The sequence below is a fragment of the Rousettus aegyptiacus genome, unplaced genomic scaffold (assembly GCF_014176215.1).
Source record: "Rousettus aegyptiacus isolate mRouAeg1 unplaced genomic scaffold, mRouAeg1.p scaffold_m13_p_17, whole genome shotgun sequence".
In the NCBI taxonomy this organism is placed as follows: domain Eukaryota; kingdom Metazoa; phylum Chordata; class Mammalia; order Chiroptera; family Pteropodidae; genus Rousettus; species Rousettus aegyptiacus.
In genome coordinates this window covers 24,174,605-24,200,593 of record NW_023416292.1, presented here as the reverse complement: position 1 = coordinate 24,200,593, position 25,989 = coordinate 24,174,605, and the positions used below count along the sequence as shown (strand labels likewise).

The 25,989-nt window shown below is 60.0% G+C and overlaps 1 protein-coding gene across 4 annotated transcripts; it reads right to left on the bottom strand.

Annotated features, from left to right (window-relative positions):
• Positions 1-768: 768 nt before the first annotated feature.
• FCRL5 (Fc receptor like 5) lies at positions 769-25,786 on the bottom strand. Of its 4 annotated transcripts, XM_016166259.2 has the most exons (17): positions 24,859-25,223; positions 17,430-17,450; positions 16,125-16,379; positions 14,938-15,192; positions 14,385-14,669; positions 12,623-12,895; positions 11,802-12,080; positions 11,040-11,321; positions 9,747-10,025; positions 8,619-8,897; positions 5,732-6,010; positions 5,235-5,351; positions 4,669-4,696; positions 3,855-3,937; positions 3,620-3,682; positions 2,268-2,299; positions 769-2,179 (listed from the first exon to the last, which is right to left on the bottom strand). In XM_016166259.2, the coding sequence occupies exons 1-17, from the start codon at positions 25,031-25,033 to the stop codon at positions 2,090-2,092; spliced, it is 3,075 nt and encodes a 1,024-aa protein (XP_016021745.2). In that variant the 5' UTR covers positions 25,034-25,223; the 3' UTR covers positions 769-2,089. The 4 variants fall into 4 exon arrangements, with proteins under 4 accessions (XP_016021745.2, XP_036090657.1, XP_036090656.1 ...); XM_036234764.1 differs by lacking the exons at positions 5,732-6,010; positions 8,619-8,897 and adding an exon at positions 25,236-25,786 and having other exon boundaries at positions 16,125-16,323; positions 24,859-25,010; XM_036234763.1 differs by lacking the exons at positions 5,732-6,010; positions 8,619-8,897 and having other exon boundaries at positions 770-2,179.
• Positions 25,787-25,989: the final 203 nt, after the last annotated feature.

Here is a 25,989-nt window from a genome sequence, read left to right as displayed (position 1 = left end):
GGTCGGCCCGCGTCCCAAACGCAGCTCTTTCAAAGCTGGTCTCCCCGCCCTCTCCCCCACACGCGAGCCGCTCACACTGCCCTGTGCCGCGGGGCGACGTGCCGTCCTCGTCGCCAGGTCAGAGACTCCAGGGTCTTGCTGACCCTGCCCCGTCTCTCGCACTCCACAGTTACGCCGCTGGGGTCCTGTGTACAGCGTCCGCGGGGCGCGCCCCGTACCCACGCGCTGTCCGCGGGGCGCACCCTGTACCCCACCTTCCCACGCGCCTGGTGCCGCCCTGTCTGCGCAGCAGCCTCGTGACCAGCCTCCCCGCCCGCGCTGCTGCTCCGTGCCGCCGGCCCTGCCCGGAACCCAGAGCTGCTGGGGCGCTGGGCCCGGCCTGAGAGCAAACACGCCCCCTCCGTCCGCCGGACACCCCGCAGGGTGCACCCAGGGAATCACTGCTCCACTGTTGCTTCTCGGAAAAATGACCAAATAACACCCGGGTCACAAAGGTCGACCCCTGAATGCTAGACAGACGCGCCCTGCACCCCATGACCCCTTCCGCTCACATTACAGAGAGCACGTGACTCCCCAGCGGGGTCTCCTGCGTGTCCCGGCCGCCGCTGCCGCACTGGAACGTGGGGACGGGCGAAGCAAACGGGAGGCGACGTGGACTCTGCGGCGACCCCGCGGCCCCCCACACGCGGCCCAGCCACGCAGGCGCGTCCCTTTCCTGTCTCACCAGGGCCACCCAGGGTTCGGAGTGCGAGGCAGTGATCGGCGGGTCGTGCAGGCGCGGGCCCTGGGTCCACTCTGCTCCCCTGTGTCTTTGCAGACGCCCCTTCACACGGGGCCCACGCCCCGGGGCCCACCAGGGACACCTGGTGACGTGGCCCGGAGCACGGGCTTCAGGCCCGGACAGCGGCGCTGCTGGCTCATCAGTGCCTGGCTTTGGGTAAATGACTTAATCTCTCTAAGGCTCAGTTTCCTTTTCTGTAATGGACACTTATTAACGGGCAGCAGTGGACACTTTTTGCCCAGGCTTATCGTGAGAGTTACATGAGGTGACCCATGTGATGTGCTCGGCACTGTGCCTGACACTGATTGACCCTTCCGTCCCCGGTGGCCATCCTTACGAGCTGGCCCCTGCCAAGCGGGCAGGACTGATCAGGGCAAGAGCAGGCGGGGGAGACGCCCAGGTTGGCTAGCTGGAGTAGCGCCTGTGTAAGCACGAGACACCGTGCCGGCCAGCCATGCGTCCCAGGGGCGGTGGACCCCTGGGACGGGCGGCACAGGACGACGTGTGGCCGGGCCGGGCTTCGCTTCGAGGACCCACGGCCTTGCTGCAGAAACGAACACACGTGCCCGGAGCAGCGGTGCCGAGGCGCGGAGGCCCGAGGGGCCCTCGAGCAGGACAGCTGCGGCCGTGGGACTGTGCGGCGGGTGGCCTCTGCCGGGAGCTGCAGGGCCTCGGTGCCCAGCGTGGTCCCGGGACCAGCCCCCCGGGAGCGCGTCACACGCAGAGTCCCAGGCTCCGCCTGGCCGGCCCAGCCTTGCTGTCACAGGCCGCGAGGGCGTCCGGCTCAGAGGGCGTCCCTGCTCCGGCACCGCGCCGTCTGCAGCCCCGGAGCTCCTGGCACGGCTGCGTGGCGACTTCGGGCAGGACCGGCAGCGCTGGGACCTGGGCCGTGAGACCCACTTCCTGGGGCGGGAAGATGTTGGCGCGGGCGGGAGAGCAGTTTCCTTGGCGTCAGGCGCTGACCCTGGAGTTTTGTGCGACCAGGGTGTGCGACACGCGGCCCCTTTGGGTGGGGGTACACCGTGGGCCCGCTGCCCCTGTCCCCAGGGCTGTGAGTCATGTTTGGCAGGGGCACAGCAGCCTCACCAGGCTGACGGCACAGAGACAGGCGTCCACTGCAAGCAGACGGCCGTGCGGGATTTGGGGCAGTCCTCGCTGTGGCAGGCAGGCTCAGGACAGTGGCCTGGGGCAGGAAGCCCTGCAGGAGGGCTGCGGCTCGGCAGGCAGGTGGGGCTCCTGCAGTGCAGGTCTCCCCAAAGGTGCTTTGGGGCACAGAGGCTGAGATGGCAGCTGGGGAGCTGTGTGTCCTCATCGGTGAGGGGCAGAGGGGGCCGAGAGCTGGGGCCGGGAGGCCAGGGCTGATGCCACCTTCACCTGGGAGTAGATGACAGAGCCACCCTGAGGGAAGAGCATGCAGGTGAGGTCAGAGGTCAGGTGCCAGGGGCCGGGGGCCGGGGCGGGTGGGCACACAGGCCGTGAGACTCACCATGTCGGGGGCAGGCGCCGGCAGGGTGGTCACTGCGGAGAGGAGGCCATGTCAGCTGTGGAAGGGCCGCCCCGAGCCCCCCCGCCCCGCTGTCGCCCTCTGGGGGGCCAGCCGTCCTCTCGCCCTACCCCGCACTGCCCCGCACGTCTCCGAGACCCCTGGTCTCTCCCTGGCGTCACTTCCCACTCCCAGAGCCTCGTCAAGGTCAGAGGATTCCGGGGGGGGGGGGTGGCCCGGCCCGGGCAGAGGCGGCTTGCAGCTCAGGGAGCAAACCCCGTGAGGCCCATCGGCCATGCCACCTGCGTCCCCGCAAACACGGCCTCCTTCAAGTGGGCCTGCCCCGCCTGCCCAGGTGACTTTGGCAACACGGTCCGCACCCCGGGGCCCGCCGGCCACGTGGCGTCGGGCCAGCCTCCTGGGGCCTCCTCGCCTCGGTTCCCTCACCTGTCACTGAGGGCAAGAGCAAGCCTCACCTCAAAGGGGGCGTGAGTGGGAAAGAGCCAGGTGCGTCACAGGGGCTGCTGGCCCCAGAAGGGGGAGCACCTCAGTTCCCCCGACTTTACGCGACAGGGACCAGGAGGCCAGAGAGGGAGGCAGAGCAGCTAAGGCCACACGGCACTTTCGGAGCAGGGTTAGAAAAGCCGGTCCCCAAGGGCCATGTGTGCCTGTCCACCTGCCCCCCTCGGTGTCCTAAGCCCTGGGCCCTTGGGCAGAACAGGGACTTGGCAGAGTGACTACGACTAAGGATCTCGGAGTGGGGAGATTATTGTGGATTATCCGGGCGGCATTTGAAGGGGAACTTTAAACTCCGGGAACTTCTCCCAGCCCTGGGCAGAGGGACCCCCGGCGCGGGAGGCTGGCGGGAGAGCCGGGGTACGTCTGGCTCCAGAGGCGGAGGCAGGAAGCTGTGAGCCATGGGTGCGGCGTCCACTAGCAGCTGGAAAAGGCAAGGGAACATGTCCTGCCCGGCGCCTCCGGAGGGGAACACGGCCCCACGGACCCCCGAGGTTAGCCCCGTGAGCCGCGGGCCGCCCGCCGACCTTGGCCTCGGAGGACCGCGTTTGCGCTGTTTAACCCCACGTTTCAGCAGACGGGAAGCAGGCGGGGAGGGGGTGGCAGGGCCACCTCGCGGCACAGGTGGAATGCTGCCGCCCTGAGATGCTAAGAGAGCCCCCAGCGGTGGCTGTGACCCTGTTTGGGACCGAGGCCACCTGTGGAGAAGGAGGAAGCAGCACTCTACGAACCCCTGCGGGGGACATGGGGCCAGGCCACAACGCCCAGTGACGCCCCACGGGGGTGGCTGTGTCTGCTCGGCCCCGCCCTGGTGAAGCGGCCGAGGGGCCTCGCCTTACCTGGCCGTCGGTGCTTCTCCGGGACGTGCCGGACCTCCGTGTACACCACGTCCTTAGGGTTCACTGGGGAGCAGGGCAGGCTTTGAGAGGAGCTTCCTGCCTCCCATCTGAACTACGTGCCCCTCTCCAGCCCACGCAGCTTCTGGGTGGCTGGGGTCCCCGGGGCCTCTGCCAGCCCCGCCCCGCCCAGACCCGCCCTGGGGCCCCTGCCCGACCGGGGCACCCGGGGCCTCACCATTGCCGTACACCGGCTGCATCTCCAGCCAGGCCGGCACATTGTGGTAGGTGGGTTCCTGGGGGTCCGCGGCAGACGGGCTGCTGTGAGACAGAGACATGGCGTTCCCCAGGGTGCCGATGATGTAGCTACAAGGGTCACACCTAGCTGGCTAGTGAGTCTTTACCACAGGCGACCGCTGAGCCTGGCCATGTGGATGGGACGTGCGAATGGTCTGTCACTGTGCACTGTGGCGTTACAACGAGCAGTAAGTTAACGTCACCCACGTTTCTGGACTGAGCGGGTGCTGGGCACTGGACCAGTGCTCACGACAATAGTAACTCAATTCTATCACTATCCCTATTGTATGGGTGAAAAATGGAAGTTCCACAAGGTGAAGTGACTTCCTCAAGACCACGTGGGTAGACAGGGAAAGAGCCAAGGGTCAAACCTGGCTTCAGTGCCCCCACACTCAGAGGAACCGGGGGCTCTGAGACCCCAGTAACAGGCCAGGCTCAAAGGAGGCCAGAGGTGTGGGTGCTGTGGCCCCCGAGGTCACCTCTGTGATTCGAGACACGGCCCCACCTCCTCGGGCCCAGAATCCTGGACTCCACCTTCTCAGCTGTCACGGTGGGTGTGGACTCAGTGCTCACAGCCTCCCTCAGGCAGCCATGGTGACAGTTAGCACTTTGCTGGGAGAAGAAGGCTGTGTAGCTAGGGTGGCGGGTGGGAAGGTGCTGGGAATTGCCTTGAGGTGCCCCAGGGAGGGCGCAGGGCACGCCCAGCCTCAGGTCCACCTTCCACGAACCACACAGATATACACCCCAGGTCTTACCTGGGGGGGTCAATGGCAGGCCTTTCTCCTGCAAGAGAGAGAGTCACTGTCACTAAAACGGGGACCTTTCTTTGCTATGCCCAAGGGAGGTGGCAGACTGGGTGAAACTATTGACCCTGGTCCGGAGAGGGATCTGATTACGGTAGGACAGGGGCCTGCGGTCCACACCCTTTGACCTGGAGTGTGTGAAGGATGCTGTCCTCACTGCCGGCCAGACACAGACTCCAACAGCCACCGAAGAGCTCTGCTGTTAACCCTCCCCGCCTTCAGCTCGCACTCCTGCGTCTCGGAGCCTTCCTCCTCACCCGCCCACCCCCAGGGGCTTGCAGGGGTAGAAAGAGAGGAACCCGCAGTGACATTGGTAGTGACATCTGCCCAAGGGCTCTCCGCCCCATCCTGTTTCGGAAACTTTGTGATCGGTAAAGACAAATTCTGGGACCTAGAGGGGCCGGTGGTGGCGGTGGGGGAGGCGCTTGGGGGGAGGTGCTGTCCAGGGCCTGGGGGTGACCAAGGCAGCAGCAGCCAGGGAAATGGAGAGGTCAGGAGGTCAGCCGGGAGTCACCCACCTTCTTTTCTCAGGAGCCAGCGACTGAACAGCAGAGCCAGGGCGGCCAGGCCCGCCATGCTGACCAGCACCCCGGTGACACCTGCGGCCGCAGAGCCCCTTCTGCTCCTTGGCAGCCCTGAGGGGGGCGCTGTGTTGAGCTGGAGGGCGTGGCCGTGGTCCCGCCCGCCCTGCGCCCGCGAGCTCCCCTCGGGCCTGGGACAGAGGCCGAGTCTCGGGGACAAGGTTCCTGAGGCCTTGCAGGTGCGGTATGGCAAGGACTTGGCTCCCCTCCGCCAGGGTCGGGGTCAGGGGCCAGGGGCAGCAGAAGCGCGGTCCATGCAGCGGGTCCGGCGCCCCCTGCCCCGCCCCGCCCGGGCTCTCGCGCTTCAGGCGTGACACCAGGGCCCCCAGCCTGCGTCCCCAGCCCCGAGTGCCACCCGCCCGGGCTTCGCGAGAGTCCCCAGAGTTTCCTCGGACACAGCTTGTTCACATGGTGGCCTGGGCACAGGAACTCACCTGTGACGTGAAGTGTCACCGCCTCGCTGCGCTGGGCCCCCAGGCCGTTGTCAGCCTCGCAGGAGTAGTTTCCAGAATGTTCTTCGGTCACAGAGAGGTTGAGGGACGCGCCTCCTCCGGAGGGGGCCTGGCTGCTCCCCAGGGCGTCGTCCCCGCGGTAAAACCGGTACAGGATGGGCGGCGAGCCTCGCGGGGCCTCGCAGTGGAGCCGGAGCACGTCCCCCGGCGCGGCGCGGGCCCCGGGAGCCCCGACGGTGAGCACGGGGCGTGACGCGGGGACTGCGGGGGGAGACAGCGGGTTTGTAGAGGAACAAACTGCACTGCAAACGAGCCTCAGATCTCGGCCTCGAAACGGCCGACACCGGCGGCAGGCGGGGCCTGGGGCCGGGCGGGGACTGCTTGCCGGAAGCTTCGAGAAGCCCATCAACATAAAAAGGCGCCGTGCTCATTACCGATAGAAACCCTCGTCAGACCCGCACAGCTGCCGCGCGCGGAACTCAGGCAGGCGGTTCCACTGCGAAACCGCGGAGCAGGGGGGACTAGACCCATCGGGGGTCGCTTCGTAAGGGGTGTAAATGTCTGATCACTATGCTGCACACCTGGAACTCATATGACATTGAATGCCAACTGTAACTGAAAAACTAAAATGCAAACAATGCAAAAAAATAGAAGACCGACAACTCTGGCGAGGCTGCGGGCAAACAGGCACCTGACATGCCCGAGCCGGGAGTGTGCGTTTGACGCACTTCCGTTCTCAGTAAATGTGCCGGGGCGACGTTGCTCAACACAGGACGTGAGCTCCAAGTGCACAGCTCCACGATGCATCATCTGTGTGCTGCACTGTGCGCGCCCCGCTCACAGTCTAGTCTCCCTGCGCCACCGTGTCCTGGACGCCTCTACCCCCGGGCCCTCCCCCACCCGCCCCCCTCTGGCGACCACCCTTCTGCTGCCTGCATCTCTTTATCGTTTGTTTTGTTTGTTCGGTTGTTGCTTTCTGTTTTAAATCCCACATGTGAGGAACGCCGGGTGCATACATCTTTATAAACGTTTTCGAATTTTGGGGGTAGATACCTAGAAGAGGGATTGCTGGGTCATGTGTTAATTCTAGTCTTAACTTTTTGAGGAGCCTCCATACTCTTTTCCATAGCAGCCAGCAGTGTATGGGGGACCCTTCCCCCCGCTGACCTCTCCAACACTCGTCGCTTGTCCTGTTGATGACAGCTGTTCTAACAGGTGTGAGGTGGTATCTCATTTTGGCTGTGATTTGCATTTCCTAATAGCTAGTGAAGTGGAACATTTTTTCCTGTCTGTTGGCCATTTTTATGTCTTCTTGGGAGAAGTGTCTGTCCAGGTCCTCTGCTCCCTTCCCTGAAGATCGGGGATGAACAGGACCGCGCGCGCCAGGCACCGAGGGCTCAGGACGTGATGACGACAGCCACGGCAGCTCCTCCTCGATGCGCCCCGCGTCCGTGCTCCAGGACGTGCGCACGGCTCGTCCAGGCTGGCCCAGCGCCCTTCGGGTGTGACGGCCGCAGCAGACACAGCGTGTTTGTACCCAGGAGTCCCAGAGACGAGGGCCCGGGACGGGCAGGAAGCCACGAGCAGCGGGTGCAGGGGTCTGGCACGCTGTGTCATGAAGGGTGGGGCGCAGCGCACTCAGAGGCAACGGCCGAGGTGGCTGCTGCCCGCCAGTGGGGAAGACGACGGACCGGCTGAAACGAGAAACGTCAACTCTGAATGCAGGCTGGGGCCTGGATGCCAAAGAGATGGCGGGGCTGGCGGCCTTGACGAGGCCCTGGGTTTGGGGATGGCACCCCCAGATCAGCTGCTCACGAGACTCTGTCTCTGCTCCTTACGAGAGCTGGGGCGGCCTCGATGCCTGGAGGACCTGCCCGCCTTCTGCGCCCAGGTCTCGGGGGCGTCTGCGTGCCATTTCCTGCTCCTCTGGGGCGTGTCCCGGCAGCAGGAACTCCCGGCTCCTCCTGCTCCCCTGGAATTTCAGATCTGAACGAGCCATGCTCTCCACGCACCAGAAGTCACCGCCGCCGGAGGCTGGGGACGACGGCCACTTCCACCTGCTCTGATTCCCCACGTGACAGGCGAGGAAGCTGCGCTCAGCACAGGGAAACGCGCTTGATCGGGGCCGAGGCCGGCACGGCCACCGCCACCGCCGCTAGCGCACGTCTGCTGCCCCCAGGGCCCCTGAAGCGGGGGTCTGGGCGTCATTGCGAAACAGTCCTGGCTCGCGGGAAGCATAGTCCCTTTGGATGTTGCACCAAACACCAAGAGGTCAAAGGACAGCTCAGAGCATGAAGGAACTTGATTGATGGGTGGCCATTTCCATTCCACGTCTTCTTGTTGTCACCTTCCCTGTGCTGGTCCCGTGTCCCCACAGCTCTAAAGTCACTCTGTAAACTAATGTGGATCGGACATGTCTCCCGAGAGGCTGTGCACACAGCTGACCTTAATGAAGACTTTTTGGCACGGGAAGTGCGAGGCTCGTTTCTGTCCCTTGGAGTGAAAGACGCCCTACAGCGGGCGGCTGGCAGGGGGTCAGCGAGGGGCGCGGACGAGGGGCGGAGCAGAGACCCCCTGCCCAGGCTCCCCTGTGTGTCTATTTGGGGTCGGGAGATATCTATGTTCTAAAAAGCATTCTCTGTGTTTTCGGGAGTTTCGATCGCATTCAAGAAGACAGTTGGGACCGCTCTACCGGGAAGGCCCAGGCTCCCGAAGCCGTGACCACAGGGACGGTCCCAGCTCCAGGGGTCCTGTGGGCAGGATGTGTGCTGGGTGGTCACGGCCGCGGACAGCGGTGCCGAGGCACCATCTCAGCTGCGGGAGAGACGCGGCCAGTCCTTGGTTATGCTACTGGGGACAGTCAACTCACCTGTGACGCGGAGTGTCACCGCCTCGCTGCGCTGGGCCCCCAGGCCGTTGTTGGCCTCACAGGAGTAGTTTCCAGAATGTTCTTCGGTCACAGAGAGGTTGAGGGACGCGCCTCCTCCAGAGGGGGCCTGGCTGCTCCCCAGGGCGTCGTCCCCGCGGTAAAACTGGTACAGGATGGGCGGCGAGCCTCGCGGGGCCTCGCAGTGGAGCCGGAGCACGTCCCCCGGCAGGGCGCGGGCCCCGGGAGCCCCGACGGTGAGCACGGGGCGCGACGCGGGGACTGCGGGAGGGAAGAGAGTTCACCATCAGCTCCTGCGGTTTAAATTTTTCTTCATAGTAAGGACATTTCAAACAGGATTTTTTTTCTTTAGTTTTCGATGGCCTCGTGACATCACTCAGAACCCAGCGGAAACGACGCGTGTGCGTAGCCAGACACAGCTGATGGTCTCGGGTACACGGCCTCACATGTGGTTGGGGGATCCGAAAACCAACGTTAAATCGAGACTGGGCTCTGAGGGGTCCAAAGACGCCTGGGGAAGAGGCGGAGTCGGCGCAGCGGGCGGCGAGGGACAGGAGAGGCGCGCCAGGGCGTCTCTGAGCCTCGCACGCCGCACAGGCCCATGAGAGCGTGAGTATCGATCAGGGCATTTGCTCATTCTCACATTTCTTCACTTATCAAAAGTTCCTCGAGCAGCTACGAGGTGCCAGGAACGACGCTGGGCGCTGGAGACACGCGCGTGAGGAAGGCACGGTCCCCGAGCGCGTGACGCCCACAGCCTGGAGGAGCCGGGGCAACAGTGCACGTCGGTCACCGACGCGCGGTAAGCACGGCGGGGCCGTGCCGCGGGTGCCGCTGGGACGCGCCTCGTCGGCCCGCCAGGGCGCGCTCCCTCGCGAGGGGACGCCTGCGGTCCGCCAGGGGCAGAGGGGGCGGCGTGTGCAAAGGCCCCGGGCTGGGCGGGGGCAACGAGGTGGTAGCGGCGTGAAGAGCGCGGTCTGCAGACGCCGCGGGGACATCATCGCACTGTCACACAGCACATGGCCTCGCGGAACCTCCGTCCTTGGTGACGAGGGATGACAGGGAGACAGTCTGTCCCTTGTCATGCTGTAGTTGGAAGGGTCCACTCACCTGTGACGTGGAGTGTCACCGCCTCGCTGCGCTGGGCCCCCAGGCCGTTGTCGGCCTCGCAGGAGTAGTTTCCAGAATGTTCTTCGGTCACAGAGAGGTTGAGGGACGCGCCTCCTCCGGAGGGGGCCTGGCTGCTCCCCAGGGCGTCGTCCCCGCGGTAAAACCGGTACAGGATGGGCGGCGAGCCTCGCGGGGCCTCGCAGTGGAGCCGGAGCACGTCCCCCGGCGCGGCGCGGGCCCCGGGAGCCCCGACGGTGAGCACGGGGCGCGACACAGGGGCTGTGGGCAAAAATGAGTTGACACCAGTATCCACTTTTTTCTACTGAAAACAGCTTCTCATAAAAAAAGAGAGTATACAAAGTTGCACAGAGTAAAAATAAAAAGATTTCCCATTTCTTTTACTTTCATATTCCAGAGGTCGCCGCTGCTGAATATTTGGCGACTTTCTAGATCTTTTCTGTGTGTGAGCACACTCGCTTATACACACAGACAGGCCCCCTCGTGCGTGGGATCACGACCTACGCACGACCACCTGCTAGGTCTGCACCCGACGCTCCCTCGGCCACACACCTGGCCATCTTTCCATGGGATTGCTTAACGACCTGTCTCAAGCACTTACAAAAATCCACCTTATTGAGGTGTAATTCGCATGCAATAAAATGCAACTCTTTTAAAATTACAGTTTGATAACCGGGGTAAATGATCGCCCGATTGCTTTAACAGCCACACGGCACTTCCTCGCACGGATTTATCGTCGGACATTCCAGCGGGCGCCCGCTGCCGGAGGCCGATGCTGCCCTCTGGTTTCGCACAACGCTGCCCCAACGACCCGCTTACACATTGTTGCTCATTTGTGCACATGTTTCTTGGGATAAATTCTTAGAAGCGGGTTTTCTGGGATGAGAGATGTGGGCGTTTCAGGAAATGATGCGTAAGAGTCATCGTTGTTCAGAACGTCGGGACCTTCCCCGCATGAATGTGTTTGACTTCCCGGTCACCTACAGCCGTCACCGCGGAACTCTGCCTCGGTGCTGTGCTCCCTTCCTGGTCTTAAGCCGAACACTAGCACATGGTTTTACCCTACGTGACCCTACAGGATACGCGAGCACGCAGCGACACGAGCAAACACGTTCACGTGCTGAGAGCTGGGAGTGAGCCTCAGGGCCTGGCTGAGGACTGCAGCCCGTGGGTAAATGGCTCTGGGACAAGGATCGGGTTGGACACTGGAGGTCCACGCAGGCTTCTGAAGGGGTTGGTGTGAGTCTGGGCCATGATGGGTGACTGAGGGCTTACCGACGACCCAGAGGGACACGGCCTCGCTGCGCTGGGGGGGGCCGAAGCCATTGTCGGCTGTGCAGGAGTAGTTTGCAGAGTGCTCCTCCCTCAGAGCGAGGCGGAAGGACGCGCCTGCTCCGGACGGGGCCTGGCGGCTGCCCAGGACAACATCCTCGCAGTAAAACCTGTACAGGATGTAGGACGAGCCTCTCCGGGCCTCGCAGTGAAGTGTCATCACGTCGCCCTTGAGAGCCCGGGGCCCAGGAGGGCTGAGGGTCAGGACAGGACGAGACACGGGAACTGAGGAGAGAGCGGGCCGGTCGGCCGTTGCTTCTGCCACTTGCCCCCCCGGCTGCTCCCCCCAGCCCCTCCCGGCCCAGGCCGGCCGTTTCCTCCTCTCCTTCCCTGTCCCCATGTGCCAGGGGAAGGGACCCGCTCCCAGGGAAGAAGTCCCTTAGCTGTGCCACCAGAGCCGCACCCTGCGGCGTCCCCTGGCTTGTCCTCGTTGCCCGTCACCCTGGAAGAGCTGGCCCCGCCCAGCCGAGGAGTGTCCTCCTGGCTGTGGCCGGCCCTGCCTGTGTCCTCTGCCTCTCCGGGCTTCTGCCCCAGGCCACTGACCTGCATTTACTCCTCTCCACAGAGAGGCGGCTAAAGGACACATGTAGCGGGGGGGGGGGGGCGCGCCAGGCTGCCCCGGGGGAGAGGGAACTCGAAGGCAGAATGCACCCCTGGGGGAGGGGTGCAAAGAGGGGGCGCGGCGACCGGCAGCCCAGGGCCTACCGTTGATGGAGAGGGACTCGGCCTCGCTGGGCTGGGCCCCCAGGCCGTTGTCCGCCGTGCAGTGGTAGCTCCCAGAGTGCTCCGCTGTCAGAGAGACGCTGAAGGAGCTGCCTCCCGAGGAAGCGGCCCGGAGCTTCCTGACGAGGGCGCCTTCGTGGAAGAACTGGTAGAGGATCGGGGCCGAGCCTCTCCGGGCCTCGCAGTGAAACGTCATCGTGTCGCCCTCAAGGGCCCAGGGGCCAGCAGGGCTGAGGGTCAGGACGGGACGGGACACGGGAACTGAGGAGAGAGAAGGTCGGTCGGCCGCCGCTGCCGCCACTTCCTGTGGATTCCGGCCGCGCGGCGACGTGCCCGGCCTCCCCTCCACTGGCCCTCCGGCGGCTCGGCTGCCCCTCGGCTGCTGCCCCTGCTCTCTCCCCACCAGGCTGGTCCTCCTTTCCCGAGCCCGGCCCCACCCCCCTCGGCCGCCGCGCGTTACGAGCGACCGCACCCCCATCTGGCAGAGGAAGTAGAATTCCCAGGAACTAGGCCACTTGTCATGCTGCCACCGACCCGCACCTTCGCCTCGGCCCTTCCCTCTGCCTCGTACTGTGGGAGAACCGCCCCCTGCCCCGCCCATCAGTCCGAGTCTCCTCACCAGCCCCGGCCCCTTTCCCGCTCGCTGGCTCACTGGGGTGAGCCTCGGGGCTCTGCCCTCGACCCCTTTTCTTCTCAAATTCGCAGCCGCATCCAGGCCCCTCCCACTGCCCCCTCACCCTCCCTCACAGTCCTCGGAGGGCTGGAGACCCAGTCGCTCCTCAGACGACGAGTGGCAGACGCACCTTTCACGCTGATGGCCACTGGCTGGCTGCTAAAGGAGCGGTGGCCGGTGCGGGCCACACAGTAGTACTCCCCAGCGCTGCCGCCTTCCACCTTGGCGATCCTGAGCTCCGCTCTCCCCGAGGCCTGCGTTCTCACTGGACGCGAACTTCTGAACCAGGAGATCCTGACGGGCTCCGGGATTCCGGTCACCGAGCAGGTGAGCACCAGCTCCTGCCCTTCGAACACCAGGTCCGGCGCCGGGCGAGTGTATACGTGGACACTGGCGGTGACCCCTAAATGAGCAGAGGCGACCTAGGGCACGGCCGGCAGTGGGGCGCTGAGGGCCAGAGCGGGTCACGGGGCGGGAGGGCCCGACCTGAGGGCCGCTCGCAGGGAGCTGGCGGGGCGGGGACTGGGCCTGCCCCTGGGGGAGGCAGCGACTGGCCCCTCGAGGGTCTGGAGGGCCCGCTGCCCCCACCTGCCCTGCGGCACCGTCTGGCACGAGGCCGGAGGCAGCGCCGCCTGCTCCCCGCCATGTCCTGCCCGTCCCCCACTACCGCGCGGCCAGGCAGCCCGACTGCACCTGGGCCCAACTGCGGCGTGGCCTCGGGAGGTGGAGGGCGGTGAGGGGACAGGGAGGCGTGGCACCTGAGGCCTTCGTCCTGTAGCAGTGGTGACCTCGGCCACCAGCCGAAAGCTGCCCTTGGGCTTTGCCCCGTGCGCACCCTCGGGGGCTCTCATCTGCGGTTAGAGGGCCCAGGACAGTCCCCCTAAGTGGCAAAACCCCCGGGGAAAGTGTCCCAAGGCCCAGGGGGCCCTGGTGTCGCTCAGTGCTGGCGGTTCAGGGCAGAGCATGTCTGCGCCATGCTGGGGTCTCGAAGAATAGGGGAGGTCCCCGAGCCGGCTGTCGGGCTTGAGGTCGGGGTGCCACCACTTATGCTGAGGGGGGTCGTATGCTAGAAGTTGTTGAGCACCCCACCACCTTCTCCGCATTGTCCCTCCTTCGCCTGGTGAGCTAAGACACACGCGCCACCTGGGACGAGAAGCGAAGGCTAGCAGTCTGGGCGGCTCAGAAGAACAGCCAGGGAGCCCCGTTTTGGCCGGGGAAGGGGAGCGGTGCCACCGCGAGGCGCCCCCACCCGCTGAGGAGGGCGTGCACCCCATCCCACGCTCGAGCGGCCCCCTGGGAGACAGGTCCCTTACTCAGAGGAGCGTGTGCCTGCCGGTCCCCGGTCGTGCCTGAATGCCTCCGCAGCTTCGGGGACGTGGGGACGGGGGACGCAGTGAGAGGCGGCGGCAGGCGCAGCGCCGGCCCCGGGGCGGCTGGCCGGGCCCGCACGCTGCCCGTCGGCGCTCTCGGTCTTACGCGCTCCCCCCGAAGCCACCCCCCCCCGGCGGAGACAGTGCGCACAGCCCATGGGGGCTCAGCTTTGGGCCACAGCCATGCCCACGGCCCCACGGGAGGACTGCGCCCCGGGAGAGAGCCCTCGGCGGGAGGAGGGAGAGCTGCATGTCACGGCATTGAAAGAGAAGACACGCCGTCCCTCGCTCTCGCGCGGTCTCGGTTGAGCGCGTCTAAAGCGTCCACAGACCCGCGGCTCCCACCCCCGCAGGGCACAAGGGGCGGTTTCGCCGCGGCCTGGTGGCCCAGCGGGCTCCGCGGGCGGTCCCCAGGCCAGCACCCCGAGCCTCACTCTGTGCACGCGTGTGGGATCGCAGGCTGCCCTTCGCGGCCCTGGGGGTCACTGTCCCTGCCTGGCCCCAGGACCCGCTGACACTCACTCTGCACAGGTATGTAAGATTTCAGGCTTCTCTTTGTGATGCTTTGAATCATCGTCTCTGCCTGGCACCAGTAGGACTCTGAGTCTTCTCTCCGCACAGTGGGGATCCGGAGCTCTGGGGACCAGCTCCGGCCGAACCCCAGGGGCTGGTTGTCTCTGTAGAAGCGGAAGCGGAGCTGGACGTCCTGCCTCTGTGGGGGGAGCTGGGTCTCGCACGTCAGCGTCACCGGGTCCCCCTCGACGGGCCGGGCCGGGCTGGCCGTCAGCACGGGACGTGGGAACAGCTCTAGAGAGGGTGTCAACGGTTCGCAGAGAGGTGAGCCCGGAGCTGCCCTGCGGGGACGCGCGGGCCACCCTGGGCGGTGGACCGGGGCGGTGGGCGAGGACAGGGATGCGCCTTTGCCCCCGCGCCCTTCAGCCCGGGGCGCATGTGCACCTCCTCTGTCCTTCGCAGGCGCACGCCCTGAGGGCTGACGGCGTCTGAGGCACCCTCTCTCCCTCTACAACTCAGGGACCCTTTCATGTTCACTGACCGGCCTGAATGCGGGCTTCACCTTGGACCTGGATTTCCACGGTGTTCGAGGTGGCGGAGGCGGCGGCCTCGCGCTCAGCAGTGCAGTGGTAGGCGCCGTTGTCTCTCAGGGCTGCCGCGTGGATGAGGAAGCCGGAGCGCCCCCCGAGCCAGGCCAGCGCTCTGCCGTTCCTGTAGAGGGTCTTGTTGTGCAGCTCCGAGTCCACCTTCCCCTGGCACCTCAGGAGCACGGTGTCGCCCTCGAACACGGCCGGCGGGGCCTGCAGGATCAGGGAGGCTGCAGGGGACAAGGACCAGACACCGGCTCGTCCCATTGCTCGTCCCTGCTTTTCACTATTGTCCCAGCCGGATGGCGTAGGAATGGGGACTGGGAGAAGGGATCGTAAAGTCGCTGTCATTTTCTTTCTTTTCTCCTTCTAAAGGGAACACATGTGCCTTGAGAAAATGCGGAAAGGAGAATGTAAATGAAAGTCTCTCGTCTTGTCCCCCGGGGTTTGGCAAGTGCCTCCTTAGTCCTCTTTTCCACGTGCGTGTGAGAGTCGGTGTGTATTTTGTCTTTTCGTGAGATTGGAATGGTATTTATGTTTTTGATAACTTGCTTTTCACCTATTATGTCATGAAAAATGTTCTATGCCATCGATATCATTACTGGACCTGGAATTTCAAGGGCCACAAGTCCCCCCCACCCCCACCCCATGGCAGTAATGTAACTTATTTAAGGAGTTTTCTTTCCTGGACCATTTAAGTTCCTTCAGTTCTGGGTATGAATCGCTAAGATCGTTTCAGCAGGTAAGTTCTCAGGAGGGGACTGGCCGGTCAAAGAGGAGGTTCGTTTCCTTCCTGCCCCCCAGCTTCTTTGTTCACTAAACTGATGAGTATTATTGACAGGAAGACACCGCTTCACATGCAAAACAGGTGGCTTAAGGACGAAGAGGAAATTCTCTCTCTCATCTATCAACATGCCGATCTATAACTATGAATGATCCTTATTCCGTTCTATATTCCGAGAACTTTTTATAGGCTTAAAACTGTACATAGATTCAGGAACCATTTAAATAAGTTGCTTCTCAAATTTCATTTTCCCACACGACCTATAAAAAGCATGAATTTCGGGGTCTTATTGCTACAGATTTTGATTCAGTAAATACAGGGTCATTTCTCGGCCGCCGTACGGAGTCCGAAGCCCTCGCCGCTTTCCCTCCGTCTTACCTCTGGAAAAGGTCAAGTGCACAGGGCTGCTGGGGCGCGAGCGCCCGGCCTGGCACCTGTACTGTCCCGACTCACGAACCACCCAGGTGCTTCCGGGGGTTCGTCTTGATGTTTCGTTGTCCTGGTGCAGGTGGAACCACGTTGTCTGCCCCGGTGACTCGAAGGAGGATCCATGGCAAGTCAGGGTCACCTCCTGTCCCTGGAAGGTGATGGGCCATGGTGGCTGGAGCGAAATCACAGAGTCGGGTGCAGCTTCTGAGGAGGAGAGCCAAGGGCGCCTGAGGCTCAGCCCCGAGGACCTGGCTTCAGAGTGACCCTGAGGGCCCCGGCGAGGCCGCCCGTCCATTCGTCCGGGCTGATCGCTCAGGTGTAAAGGGGAGGAAGCAGCAGGGCTTGCGGCCAGATGTCCCTGGGGGACGGCCAGTTCACCAGTCACGGAACTGGAGCCTGGAGTCGCCCCCCCACCCCGCCACGATCACAGACTCACACGAACTCCCCAGGGAGTTGTGGAGATCAGAGTCACACCTTCCTCAGGGGACAGAGCGCACTGGGATGCGGGCGCTGAGGAGAGCCTGACAGAGTGACTCGCCTCCGGCTTCGGTTTTACAGAAAACGCCCGGACAAATCCCACCGGAGGTCATCCTCCGCGGTCCAGGGGCGACCTGGACAAGGGACCCCCCCGCCAGGCAGCGGATCTGACGCGAGGGGAGGGGCTGTGGGGATGTTTGCTGCTCATGGGCCCTCAAACACCCACGTTGTGACCGGGGGAGTGGTGTTAAGTGTGGCAGTAAGAAAGTGGGTGGCACGGGTCGCTGTCCCTTCCCTTGACTTTTCCTTTCAGGGCCCGGCTGCCGAATGTCCTCTCCACACATCTCCCAGAGGACTTTACTCCTAAAGCTGCAGGGAACGCAGCGCCCCTGCGGGTCTCCCCATTGCGCCCCGCTTTCGGAGGCACGTTTCCAGCTCAGAGGACAGACGGCTGGGCCCCGGACCCCGCTCGGTCGCCGTGGGGCTGAGGACGGCTCGCACGCCTAACTGGGGGCCGTGAGCAACGGAAGTAAGAGGAGGGCCCAGCGAAGGCCGGGAGCTGTTTGTGCGTTTGCCGCTTCGTCCGCGGAGGGTCAGGGGTAAAGTGAAGCCACCCTGCCCCTCAGGCAATAGACCAGGTGACACTTTCATACTCCTCTGGCCTCGGCAAGAAGAACGAGCTGCTCAGAGTCCTCGGGCAGCCACTGCAAACGACTCACATTTATCTGGGAGACGTTCTTATCCAGTGAGATACGGAGGTGAAAAAGGAGAACTCACCGAATTGTCCAATGACGGAAGCTGCAAAACAAACAAACAAACAAACAAACACACACAGAGCCAGAGGTGAGCGTAGGGCAAGGATTCTTTGGCGTTTCAAAGGTGGTGCCTGTTTTGTTCCATTCATTTGTTTTTTTCTTTTATTACACATTATTTAAAAAATATTGACAGTCACTTGTCAAATGTCTATATACACTAAGCATTGTGCTTGGACTTCTAACATGAATAAAAAAATGGTTTCTGCCAGCAAGGAGCTGAATGGCGGGGAAAAAAGGACCGTGGAGCAAAATAGTATAATTTTAATACACAGTGAAAGCGAAACAGTAGAAACGCATGCTGGGCGCCCCGAGGGCAGAAGGGCGGCCGCCACGGTGTGCGGCGTGTGCCCCCAAGTGTGTGGCAAAGAGGGTGGTGGATTGTGGAAGGCACGAAGGGAGCTCCCCACGAGGAATTGTGATTGAGGATGGAGGACGCGGCCAGGCAAGCGGGCTTGCGAGTGGCGAGAAGTGACGGGGAGGGCAGTCGGGCGAAGAGGGCACAGCGGCAGAGACGGCGCTGGGCTTCACGAGTGCGGGGGGTCTGGTGGGGGCAGCGGGACTGGGGCGGCTGCAGGGCCCCGGCGTGGGTGGCAAGCAGCTCGGATTTCATTAGATAGAAGCAGTAGGAAGCCATGGCACGGTCTCAGGTCAGAGAGGGACAAGGTTAGACTCTGTAACACGCGGGGCACCTCTGGCAGCGGGCAGACCTCAGTGAGACCAGACGTGACGTGGGGAGACTGGCTGGGAGGCCAGGCAGAGAGACTTCCGGTCAGGACAGTGGGGCAGGTGAGTGCTGTGCTCGTCGCCTCCCATGACCACCTCAAAATCACAGCTAAATTATACAACCACCCTGGAGGAGCAGCGGAGCCTGGCTGAATAGAAATCCTATAACTAAGGACACTCGGAAGAAGCCACATTGAGACTGGTGGGAGGGGCGGAGACGCTGAAGGGGCCAGTCCCACATCCGCATGTAGCGGTTGAGAACTGGGGGGACGATCTTGGCAGCAGATGGCCCTTTGGAGGAGCGGGGGGTGCCAGGCCTACACCGTGCTCCCCAGCACGCAGTACCAGTGCTGGAAAGAGGAGTTCGCACGACGTCCGGCTGTGAAAACCACCAGCAGCGGCTCAGTCCAGGTGAGACGGAGGTGGCCAGACACAGATGTCCTCTCAACAAGCTCCACACAGACTCACTCATTCACAAACACCCACTCTGGGCTCCAGAAAAGGGACAGCGGCTTGATAAGCACCGGGGACACATGCAGAAGAATGGAACCGTCTGGCTTCAGGGAGAGTGCTGGAGGGACAGCTCTCCAGGACAGGAGTGCGGGCAGAAGCCACTGTTCCTCAGTCGAGCCCTCATCCTACCTGGTGTGCAGAACCAGGCAGGCACCGAAGCCGAGTTGCCATCAACCCAGCTAACACTCCGGGGATTCCCCGAGACCCCACCCCACTCACGCGCCGTCCGAGCCTCTTTCGGCAGCTGCTCTTCACGAGCAGCTGCCTTGGCCTGCGCTGCCCTAAGATCTCTCAAAGATCTGCAGATCCCAAACAGGCAGCGTCTGGCTTCCCTGAACCCATGTACTTCCCGCTAAGCAGCCCAAGCCTGGCGCCGGTGGCAGCCATCTTCGGTTCTCAGCAGGGCCTCTCCCAGGCACCTCGGACTCAGCACAGGCAGCTACTGACCACAGATTAATCGCATCGTAGCTCCCGCCAGGTGGCCCCAGTCAGGGCAGAGGCAGCAGCTGACCTAGGTGTACACCAGAGCCCCTCCCAAGAAGCCCCAGAATCAATACACCCAGCGGTCAGCTTACGACCACACCACAGCACCACCCAGACACCGCCACAGAAGGCACACCCACAGGGCAGACCGGTAGGCGCCAGAGCCCTGCCCAAGCGACCTCCGCTCTGTGGGGTCAGCCCCTGCTCAGCAGCTGAGGTCATGGCCGGTCCTCACCACCAGGCAGCCTGGGGGTCAGTCCCTCCCACTGATGGGCCAACAGTAATCAAGGCTCAACCACAACACAAGCCACACAAGGGACACGCCTGGAGCACCCGGCTCAGGCGACCAGGGAGATGGTGCCACTGGGCCCCACAGGACACTTACGAAGACCGGGAGACAGAGCGGCTCCGCCTGATACATAGAAACAAACACAGGGAGACAAAGAAACATGCCCCAAATGAAAGTGCAGAACAAAGCTCCAGAAAAAGAACTAAACAAAATGGAGACGAGCTGTCTGCCAGATGTAGAGTTCGAAACACTGTGTATAAGGATGCTCAAGGAATTTAGGGGAAGAGTAGATGAACTCAGCGAGAACTTCAACAGAGAGATAGAAAACATAAAAAGAATGAGTCAGGAATGAAGACTACATTAGAGGGAATCGGCAGAAGATTAGATGAAGCAGAGGACTGAACCAGCGATTAGGAAGATAAGGTAGCAGAAAAACACCCAATGAGAATAGCAGAAAGAAACAAGAATCCAAAAAATGAGGATCGTTTAAGGGGCCTTTGTGACAGCAAGTGCGCCAACATTCACAGCATAGATGCACCAGATGGAGAAGAGAGAGAGCGAGGAATTGAAAATTTATTCAAAGAAATAATGATGAGAAACTTCCCTAACCTGCTGAAGGAAATAGACACACAAGCCCGGGAACCGCAGAGTCCAAAACAAGGTGAATCCAAAGAGCCCCGCACCAAGGTGCGTCACAATTAAAACCCCAAAGGTTAAAGACAAACAGAGAATCTTAAAAGTAGCAAGAGAAAAGCAGTTACTTACTTACAAGGGAGCTCCCATAAGACTGTCAGCTGATTTCTCAACAGAAACTGCAGGCCGGAAGGGATTGGCCAGAAATAGTCAACGTAATGAAAAGCAAGGACCTGAAACCAAAATTACCTTACCCAGCAAAGCTATCATTTAGAATCGAAAGAGAGATGAAGAGCTTCCCAGATAAGAAAAAGGTGAGGGAGTTCATCATTATCAAACCTGTATTACAAGAATTGTTAAAGGGACTTCTTTAAGAAGAAGAAAAAAAAATGTGAGTAAGAAAAAGGCAATACTACATATCTAGGAATTATTACTTTTAATGTAAGGGGATTAATAATCCAATCAAAAGAGACAGAGTGGCTGAATGGAGAAGAAAATAAGACCCATACACATGCTGCCTACGAGAGAACCACTTCAGATCGAAAGACACACAAACTGAAAGTAAAGGGATGAGAAAAGATATTTCATGCAAATGGAAATGATCAAATAAAAAAGCTAGGGTAGCGACACTTACATCAGACAAAACTGACTGTAAAGGAGAGGCTATAACAAGAGGCAAAGAAGGACATTTTATAATCATAAAGGAATCAATGCAACAAAAAACATAACCTGTGTAAACATTTATACACCCAATGTAGGAGCACCTAAATATATAAAGCAAATATTGATGAACATAAAGGAAGAGATTGACGGTAGTAGAGGAATGGTACGGGACTTTAATACCCCATTGACGCCAACACATAGATCATCCAGAAAGAAAATCAATAAGGAAACAGCAGACTTGAATGACACGCTACAGATATGCCCACGTAACAAACATAAACAAAAATCTACTCTCTCTCAATAGAATACACATCCTTCTCAAGCGAACTTGAAACATTCTCCTGGATATATTATATGTTAGGTCACAAAACAAGGCTTAACAAAAGCTGTCGGAATGTCAAATACATTTTCCAACTACAATGGTATAAAGCTAGAGATCAATAACAGGATAAAAACTGGAAAACTCACAAATAAGTGGAGATTAAGTAACATGCTCCCAAGCAACCAATGGGTCAAAGAACTCAAAAGATAAATCGGAAAATATCTCGAGAGAAATGGAAATGAAAACACAACATACTAAAACTTATGGAATATAGTGAAAACAATTCTAAGAGGAAGTTAATGATGAAAAATGCCTACATAAAACAAAAGCTCTCAAATAAACTTTACATCTCACGGGATTAGAAAAAGAAATGCAAAGTTAGCAGAAGGAAGGAAATAATAAAGATGATAGCAGAAAAATACCAACAGAAAAAACAATAAAAAAGATCAACAAAACTGAGAGCTGGTTTTTTAAAAAAGATAAACAAAGCTGACAAGCCTTTGGTGGGGCTTAGAAAAAAAGAGAAATGACTTGTATAAAGTCAGAAATGAAAGAGGAGACATTCCAACTAACAGCGCAGAAATGCCAGTGATCGAAGAGGCTGCTGCGAGCACTGTGCGCCAACGGACAGGATGACTTCGAAGAAAATGACAGATTTCTAGAAGCACACAACCTGCCGAGACCGAATCGCGAAGAAACAGAAAATCCCAACAGACCAATAGCCAGGAAGGAGGTTGAACGGTTACTCAAAAACGTTCTAATACAGAAGAGCCTGGGAGCAGGTGACTTTATTGGTGCTCCCTGACAAACTTTTAAAGAAGGCTGAACTCCGACCCTCCTCAAACCCTTCAAAAAAAAAAAAAAAAAGAGGAGGGAACGCTTCCAGACTCGGTTTACAAGGCCAGCACTACCCTGACACTGAAACCAAACAAGATCAAGAAAACCAAACAAAACCACAAAAAAACACAATTACAGGTCAGTATCCCCAATGAGCACAGATGCGAAAATCCTCAACAAAACGCTAGCAAACAATTCCCCAATACACGAAAAGGACCAGACTCCACTGAGTGCGAGTTGTCAAATGTGACAAACCACATCAACTGAAAGATAAAAATCGTGTGATCTTCTCAAATGATGTGTTAAGGCATTTGGCGAAATCCAACACTCTTTCGTGATAAATGTTCTCAACAAAGTAAGTACTGAAAAACGTTATCTCAACATAGCAAAGGCCATACGTGTCACGCCCGCAGCTGCCGCCTTCCTCGGGGGCAGAGAGCGAGATCAGGAGCACGGCATGGCAAGGCCTCACCAGAGCAACGGACGAGAAAAGGGAAGAGAAAGAACGACATCCAAGTCAGAATGAAAGGAGTAAAACTGTCTCTGTTTGCGGACTGTATGATCTTACACAAAGAAACACCACAGACTCCACCGAAAAGTTGTCGGAACTAATAAATGAATTCAGTAAAGCTGCAGGATACAAAATCAACGGACGATTTTATTTTTTTCTATTTGAAAAATAAATTAAGCAAACACATCCCACTTAGAATAGCATTGAAAAGAATAAAATACTTAGAAATACAGTTACCCCAGGAAGTGGACAATCCCTAAACTGAAAGGAGCTGAGGGCACAAATGAATAGAAAGATACCTCGGGCTCATGTTTTGGGAGAATCGATATTATCTAAATGTTCATATTACGCAAAGTGATCTACAGAACCAATGCAAACCTTACTAAAATTCCAGTGGCCTTTTTCACAGAGATAGGAAAAAACAACCATAAAATTCAAATGGAGCCACAAAAGACCCTGAAAAGCCAAAGCAACCCCGGGCAGGAAGGACCAAACTGGAGGCATCGCACTTCCTGAGCTCGAGTGACACATGAAGCTGTAGGAATCGAGGATGTGGCACGAACACAGACCCCCGGCGCGGGGTCGAGTCTCGAGACGGACCCGTGGGCCAGCTGGTCCTGAGCAAGAGTGCCAGGGAGGCACGAAGAGGGGACAAGGACAGTCTCGTCCATATGTGGCGTTGGGCAAACTGCATATCCACATAACGAAAACCAAAACTGGACCTTTATATCACATCGTGTACAAAACTCGAGTCAAAATGGATGAACGCCTCGCACGTGAGACCTGAAACTGTAAAACCACGGGAAAGAAACAGAAAGCCCTGTGGCCCTGGTCTCCGACGTCATTTTTTGGACATAACCCCCAAAGCGCAGGCAACAAACACAAACATAAGCGAGCAGGGCTGAATCAAAATAAAAAGCTTCTGCACAGCAGAGAACGCGATCAACAGTTCGAAGAGGTCACCCGTGCAGTGGAGGAAATATTCGCGAACCACGCGCACGATGAGAGGTTGGTGTCCGAAATCTGACGCTAACAAACAAGCAGCAAGAAAGCAAGTGACCTGATCCAAAGCAGGTGAGGACACAGATGTTCTCCACAGAAGACACACAGCTGGCCAACAGGGACATGAAAGATGCCCAGCAGCACCGGGGAGATGCAGATCGGCACCGTGGCCAGGTCTCGCCCCGCACCTGTCAGCACGGCCAGCGCCAAAAAGACGAGAAGGAGCGGGCGTGGGCGAGGACGCCAGGGGACTGCAAGCTGGCGCAGCCCCTGCAGGAAACAGGCGGAGGGGGTCCCCCAAGATTTAAAAATAAAGCCAGCAACCAGATTTCTGGGTAGTTCTCCCAAGGCAAGGCGGCGGGAGCCGTGAGGGAACCCCCACGCGCGTGCTCACGCAGCGCAGTTCCCGCAGCCCGGGCAGCAGCGGCGCCTGCCGCCGAGGCGCGGAGGATGGAGAGGAGGCCTGTGCACGCGATGGCCTGTCATCCAGGCCGAGGAAGAGGCGAGCCCTGTCTCTGCGACCACAGGACGAGCCCGGAGGACTCCACGCTGCGTGAGAAGCGCCGGACACGCACACACGGACCTGCCTGAGCTCGCCCGCACGGGGAACCCAGAAGAGTCGAAGTCACAGGAGCAGAAGCGAAATGCTGTTCGCCAGCGGGGAAGGGGGGAAGCTGGTCAAAGGACACACGCTTTCGCTGTGAGACCGACGCGTCCTGGGCACGGAATGCACAGCAGGGTGACTGCGGGTGGTGACAGCGCCACCTGGCCTCTGCTGCCAGGACGCCCTGGCGGTGAGTCCTCGGCACGCACGCACACAGGGCATCGCTGACGCGGCAGAAGGGTCGCCGAGCCTGACCGTGGCCGTCACTGCACGGCGTCCGCAGAGCGGCACTCTGCCCTGTGCGTCTCGAATGCAATTTTTTTTAATTGTTGTTAATTATAGTTCAAACCTCTGGGGGAGGAAGACATTCTGGTGCTCGAGGTTTCCCTTTGCCTCGCCTGCTCCCCCGGCCCGGTCCGTCCCCCCCGACCCCGCTGCCAGGCCCTGCCGCGGCTGGCGCTCGTGGGCCCGAGGCCCCTCGCCCGCGTCCCCACGCCCGGGACGAGGACGGCGCGCCTCTCCTTGGCAGAGAGAAGAGCAGAGTCGTCCACGGCTAACTCAGTGCAAACGAGTGGACGCGTTTCCCGGATTCCACGGAGCGTTAGGCATTGTGGGGACACCGTGCACAGCCTCGGGTGCCGTGGCCACCGTGGTGCCGGCCTCGCTGTCCGTTGGCCGCGGGAGCCACGTCCCTGGGCCGCGGGGAGGCCGAGAACGCGGGTCCCCGGCAGGGAAGACTCCCGGCTCCCTCCCGTGGGGGACGCGGAGCTGCCCTCGCCCCGCCCAGGCCGGTGTGGAGCCCTCTACTCACCCAGGGCCAGCAGGGACACCCACAGCAGCATGAAGACCTGGCCTGTCCAGGGCCGGGGCCAAGGGAGACGCTGTGTCGGGAACGCCGGGCTGGGACCTGACCCTGCAGAGGCGTGCGGTGGCACCGGCCCCAGGAACACTGCTGAGAAATCGCTTTTTCGGAGAGCAGGATGCATTAGTGAATTAGAAAAAAGGAAGTGGAAACACTTATTTTTAACAACTAATCAAAGTTTCCTACCCTATGATCACAGTCAGAAAATAAATGTTAGGGTTTTGAACAAGCCCGTACCCTTGGCTGCGCACCCCTGTGGCTGGGGAACCACCTCAAGGAAAGTATGTAAAGATGGCCCTAAAAAACCTTACTGCGGCCTCTCTCACCGTGGACCCAAACCGAAAGCGAAAGGAAGGACCCCGCGTTTGGCACAGCCCCAGGGGCCTTCGCACGCATGTGAAGCCAGGGTCACCCCGATTCGAGGATGGGGGAGAAGCGTGGGCACACTGGGGTTTGCGGACTCACCCACTGGGGTGGGCCCGACGGGTGAGCATGTGGCGTTTAGGGACCGGTGCAGTAAGGGCACATTTTTTCTTCCCCTTGGAAAAACGCCAAAAATAGCGGTGAGCTTTGAAGAACTACGAATGGGAGAAAGACATTTAATCTTGTTTTTCTACATTGTTTTTTTAAAAAAATACTATGTGAGTGCGTTGCTTTTACGACTGTTTAAAATTCCAGTTTCCCGCCTGTCATCCTGTCCCACAAAGACCCCTGAGTCATCAGCCGTGTGAGGAAGCCAGTTTCTTTTTTCTAAACGGTTCCCCCGCCCTTTCCTTCGGGGGCTTTTGACTTCCTGTCTACAGAAGCGGATCACCTGACACACGTCATGTTCCACCTGCTTTGTGGCACCCAGGACGAGAAAAGCTCAGAGGGGCACACAGGGGTCGCCCTGCCGGGCCGCCAGGGGCACCTCGCAGAGGGCGAGGAGCCGTCAGGCTCCGGCGTCTCTGGAGCACGTGTGAGCGCGTTCGCATTCACTTCCCGCGGGCGGAGAGCCCCAGCCCTCCGGGGCCGCACGCTCTGGGTTCACACGGCCCTGCTGTGCTATCTGCCCGTGCCAGCGGTCCCCGCGCTCTGACC